Source organism: Apteryx rowi, unplaced genomic scaffold (genome assembly GCF_003343035.1).
Source record: "Apteryx rowi isolate R43461 unplaced genomic scaffold, aptRow1 scaffold_456, whole genome shotgun sequence".
NCBI lineage: Eukaryota > Metazoa > Chordata > Aves > Apterygiformes > Apterygidae > Apteryx > Apteryx rowi.
Window position 1 is genome coordinate 165,631 of NW_020450712.1, and position 5,575 is coordinate 171,205.

General features: G+C 37.7%; 1 protein-coding gene across 1 annotated transcript in view; it reads right to left on the reverse strand.

Moving 5' to 3' along the window:
- Positions 1 to 5,575, reverse strand: part of DEPDC1B (DEP domain containing 1B) — a 19,305-nt gene extending 13,730 nt beyond the window's left edge. Inside the window, exon 1 of the mRNA XM_026077511.1 lies at positions 5,306 to 5,575. Coding sequence (XP_025933296.1) covers positions 5,306 to 5,538 — 233 coding nt within the window. The 5' untranslated portion in view covers positions 5,539 to 5,575. The remainder of the gene's footprint in view (positions 1 to 5,305) is intronic.

The window sequence follows — 5,575 nt, forward strand, 5'->3', positions numbered from 1 at the left end:
ACAGGACGCGAGGCAACAGGCACAAACTGAAACACAGACAATTCCATCTGAGCATGAGGAAAAACTTTTTCACTGTGAGGGTGACAGGGCACTGGAACAGGTTGCYCAGAGAGGTTGTGGAGTCTCCTTCTCTGGAGACATTCAAAACCCGCCTGGATGCGATCCTGTACAACATGCTGTAGGTGACCCTGCTTGAGCAGGGAGGTTGGACTTAGATGATCTGCAGAGGTCCCTTCCAACCTCAACCATTCTGTGAAAGAGCATAAGAAGGTGGCAAACAGAGTGGTATTTCACCCAACTAACTCCCAGAGCTTCCTATAACCTCCAGCTCATGAAGGGGTAATGGCTGATAATACATAATAGAAATGAGCAAAATCATTTAAATATGTCACATTGCCAATGAGAAAAAAACAACAAAAATTCCTAATAAGCAGAAGAGAGAAAGCATAGTATCTCTGGTTACCAAAAACTATTCAATCTTGACAAAACTAATCCATGTCCAGGAAGAGAGGGGACAAAGCATAGCTTATAGCCACCTTAACACCTATGGCTCCAGTGGAAAAAAATACAGATAGTCCTGCCCTAAGAAGAATAGACAGTGCAGGAGTGGGCTATACCAAACCAGTGACACACATGATTGCCATGTGTCATATCAACAGCTCATTTTAATATCACTTGATAACATGCACTGCTTTCCTACCCTTCAAAGGTTTGGGAAGAAAGAAGTGAGGGTCCATGAAAACGATGAGTCAGTGGTTACAGGATTCCTTAACATCCAAGAGGGCCAATTACCACCTATCAATTTTAAATCAAGAGCCAGTACTGGCCAATATGGGGATGTGAATATTCTGCTTATATCAGACATATTTGCCAATACACAAACTGATAAAAATACAGACTGAAAGGATAAAACACTTCATACAGAAGTGCAAGTCATCAGTAGAAGCAGAAAYCTACATTGAGTCAAGATCAAAAGAGCCACCAGGTCTGTCAAAGCTGTATTCACATCCGCAAAACAGCACAGCAGCCCATCATTACACAGGAGGGAGTGTCTGAACTTTCTTCCCCCAATTTATTTCATTTATTCAGGGTAGTGAAAACAAATAGGAACACAACCCTCAAAAGTTGCTAAACATAAGACAGGCTAGACAGAATACTGCAGCAGATGAGGAAAAGTCTTCTCTATAGGACGTGCAGAAAGACAAAAATCTCAGAAACAGAAATGCTACAATACTGGCCTAAGTAGAATAAATATGGATTTCTTCTATTTCTTCATCTGTTTTATGAAAAGATTTTTAAATACTTCGTCTTCTTTTGCTGTTTTCAGTCAACTTTTTTTTTTTTTTGCATTGCCTCACTTCAGCTTCTTCTGAATTGAGGGTAATTTCAGTTTGAGTGGTCAGCTTATGAACAGTCCTCACCCCGAGAATAAAATCTATAAGGGACTACTTTGACAAATATTCTACAGTGAAGAGACCAGAGGATATCAGAAGGATAATGAAGGGCACCTTCGCAAAAGATGCAGAGACTTGAGAACAAGTATCAGAGACCAGAAGAAAAAGGTATATGTGGTAACACATGTGAAAGCTTTCCAGCACACAAGACAAGCTTGAATTATGAAGATCATAAGGAAAAAATTTAACAGGTATACTTAGAATTGCAGCACTAGCACAGTGTCAATTACCCATTACCAACACAAAACACCAGAGGATACCAAATATTAGGCATTCATCCTATTGCTTCCATATCTCAAGTTGTTTTAATGCAAGTACTTCATTCCTTTTCAAAAGAAGTTGTTTGTACTAGCAACGGCCTGTGCCCTCCCAGGGCCTTTGCCTTACTCTCCTTCTCTCTGGTGTTTCTTCAGAATCCCACTCCTTTCTCTGCTTTGCTGTCCAAATACACACCTGAAGTTATCCTTAAAAACCAATGTAGTTTTTCTGTTCCACATAGTGACCTTAATTCCCAGAAACACCAAGCACAGTACACAGAGATACCAATTGCTGTGTCTTCCACCACTCTCAGCATACTTAATGCCCCTCTACTTATCTTCCCAGCAAGAAGTCTATGGCATGTGTTCAAAGACAATTGCTTTTCCAGCTGTTTAAATAAGTAAAAAGCCCACTCTGTACTACTCCTTTATATTTAGTCTTCTCCAACTTGAAGTCAAGAAGGAAGCTCCTCTACAGATCTCCTTGTCTTCAATATTTCTAGTGTAAGGCCAGCAAACAGGATCTTTAGTTTCTCGCTTTAAAGCCATCCAATTTTCTCCTAGTACAAAAGGAAAACTTCTTAATATGTGCACAATATCTACAACAGCTTTAAATGCAGTGGATTTTTCTTTAGACACTTGGAGAAGGATGTCTTCTAATTACTGGAATCACTTAAAAAGCAAAAGTAAGGCTATGCCTTATTTCTGAATTTCTCTAACTGCAGCATCCAGTCACATGACAATTACTTTCTGTTCTTCAGTAGTTTTTCATTAAATAGATACTTGTAGACTAGTCAAACCACTTAATTTTTATATTAAATATTGATCATCTTTAGCTTCACCACACATGTACCAAACTTTGCACTATTGCTGCTCTGTTTCAAATCTATTACATCATCTTTTTGGAAGTTTTGATACCACTACTGGAGGTCACTATTTCTCCATTAGCAAGAACTATACTAATCCCATATTTCCAAAGACATGTCTCTAGTAAATGCTCACACAAGCATTTTGTTTGCACAGTGAATCACAGTGAACTTGATGCTAAAGCTCTTGCCTGTCTTTATCTTACTCCTTAAAGATTTTGGTCTGGAGCTTTTGGGGAATTAACAGACGCATAACTTTGCTTTCCTATGTTAAAAATTAGAAATAAATCATATAATCAGGTTGGCTTTTTAAGTGAGCTGTCTTCAGCTGTAATCAGAAATTACCCCATCAACTTGTGCCCTCTAAACATTTTATCAACAATTATATTTTCTTTTAGAACACTGAAGAGCGTTCAAAGTTTTTTGTAGAACTCTTTAGGATTTTACATGGTCTAGTGACTTTTAGGCTCTTTTGACATTAATATCAGGTAGACATGAATACCATGTTCTCTTTCTCGATCAACTTAAGCCATAACTGCTGCCATCAGGCCCATTTCTGCCTCCTGTTCTGCTCCCACCTGCATATTCCAACACTTTCTCCCACCCCATCTCCAGCAATGGGCAGCCACAGAGTGAATAAGATTACTTAGCCAAACCATTTGAAACAGAACTATTTAGGGGAGGAGGGGAGAAGCACAATATTCATATTAGCAACTGACCTGACCAGCTACACAGCCACAGGAGCACTGAAGCCAGTTGAAGAAAAGCAAGACCACCCTGAGGGGTTGTAACACATTCTGGTTTAAGCTAAACAAAAATTTACCCTCAGCTACATGTTTCATTTATCAGTCTTATTTATTAACCAAGCTGTATTAGCTCAGGCATTTTTTTTATGGAATATGAGTTTTAATAAAAATAAACAGTGATTGTTAAGTATGCTAGCATCTAACAGTTCAAGTCAACCTGCCTAGTTCCACTTGAGGCTGATGGCAGACTTTCCATCTTATAATGCTCTTCTCCATTTTTTGGAAAACTGATTCAACATTCGCTTTCTCCAAGTCTGCTACAACTCCCGCCTAATACTCCATAATTAAGTAGAAGAGTTAAGAGAACTGACCAAAGAATTCTCTGAATGATTAACACATAGAAGCAGCCATATTAGGTCAATCTGAAGATCAATCTGACTTTGAAGTCAGCCCCTGCTTTGAGCAGGGTGTTGGACTAGATGAGTTGCAGAGGTCCCTTCTGGCCCAAATTAGTCAGTGATTATATTAACTATCCCACTATCTTGCTCTTGAACCAGAGAAGACCTTAAAAACAAGACAAGCACATACAATACTTCCTCAGAATACTTTCCCAACCTTCAGTCATTTTCAGCTCACAAAACTACATGAGACATATGTTGTTTTTAGATACTTACTAACAGACTTTCTTYTGTGAACTTGTCAAAATGTCTTCAGAAACAAGTCACTATATCCTTAGAATGAGTCGTTAAATTCTAAAATTTAACATATTCCATGACTTAGAATTACATAAAATCTCCCTTTATGGAATAAGATATGAAGTCATGAGAGCATTCATTTTCTCCCCAAAAATATTTAAAACGTCTATGAGGATTGATCTAAATTGATCAAAAGACTCAAGTTATGTGGCAGTAAGGCAGTGACACTCACAATGACATTCAGTGTTGTTTCCTTAAGAAGCCAGGCTAAAAACCAGCAACTGCTTTTACTGAAAGATGTCATGTAGTATCATAAAGAACCATACAGTTAAGCAACTACTAATTTGTTACTGGATTATATACAAATCCAAGCAGTCATAAGTCAACCAAACTCCACTGGAACAAGTTTGTTAAAAAAAAAGAAAGTTTCTCAAGACAACTCTGAACAAAGTAATCAGGTTTACAACAAGAGTACATCACATATATCATACACAGTTCCTACTTTTAAAGTACTCCAAGTAATAAAGTTATGAGTGTAGTGAACAGCCACAGTTAACCTTGTTTGTAGGTCTGCAAAAAAGGTTAGTCACCCACTTTATAAACAGGCTAGATAAGATCATAAAGGAAAATGAAAAACTGACTTCATCCACATCAAGTGGAATTTCATTACTCCCTTTCTTCTCTTACCTTTCCCTTTCTTCTCTTACCTTTCCCTTTCTTCTCTTACCTTTCCCTTTCTTCTCTTACCTACAGTTTGTTTGTTTTTTTTTTTTTAATATACAGGATCAATCTTCAACCCACAATGTACAGAAAAAATTCCAACTGAGTGACATTTAAATTCAGAAAACCCTTCTCTTATCTCAGAAAGAATGAAAAAGAGCATCCAAAGTTCCTGGGTGGGAGGAGGAAGAAGAAAAACTGGAGTTAGATACTCAACATCATTCTCACTTCCATCAATATAGCCTTGACGTGTTCTTTTAAATAATGACAAATCTGACATCTATTAACAGCAAACAGAACTCTTGTTAACTGATAAAAGTTGCAAAAGTTTTTGTTAGTACTCATAGGATGAAATCAAGTAAAGTACCCTCCAAAAGCCAAACATTAAATCACAACACTCACACATTGCTAAAGAAAAAGAAAGTCTTTAACAGGAAGGCAGAAAAAGAGAAGTGGCACCTTTTCAAATGCATTTTACAGAAATATTGGTAAAAGCAATACTCAAGTGTTACTACTCCCTGTTTTCATAAAACCAAAGTCTTATGAAATCTCTGTAAATAGGTTTACCTATATAAGTGACCATCATCTTGAAAGTCCTCTTTGCCCCATCTTCCTTTAATGTCTTCAATAACATGATTTTTCAGGAATTTTTTAAGCAGCTTAACTGTTTGATTGCGAGTTACTTCTGGGCCAAAGTTTTGATTACAGCCAAGTAGTTCATGCAACCAGTCCACTGCCTCCGAGGCTTTGAAACAATGCTCGTAGCTTTTGAAGCGGCACCGATGCTTCCGTAAAGGCATCCCAGAACGAAAGAGCTCGATTATCTCATTCCACTAT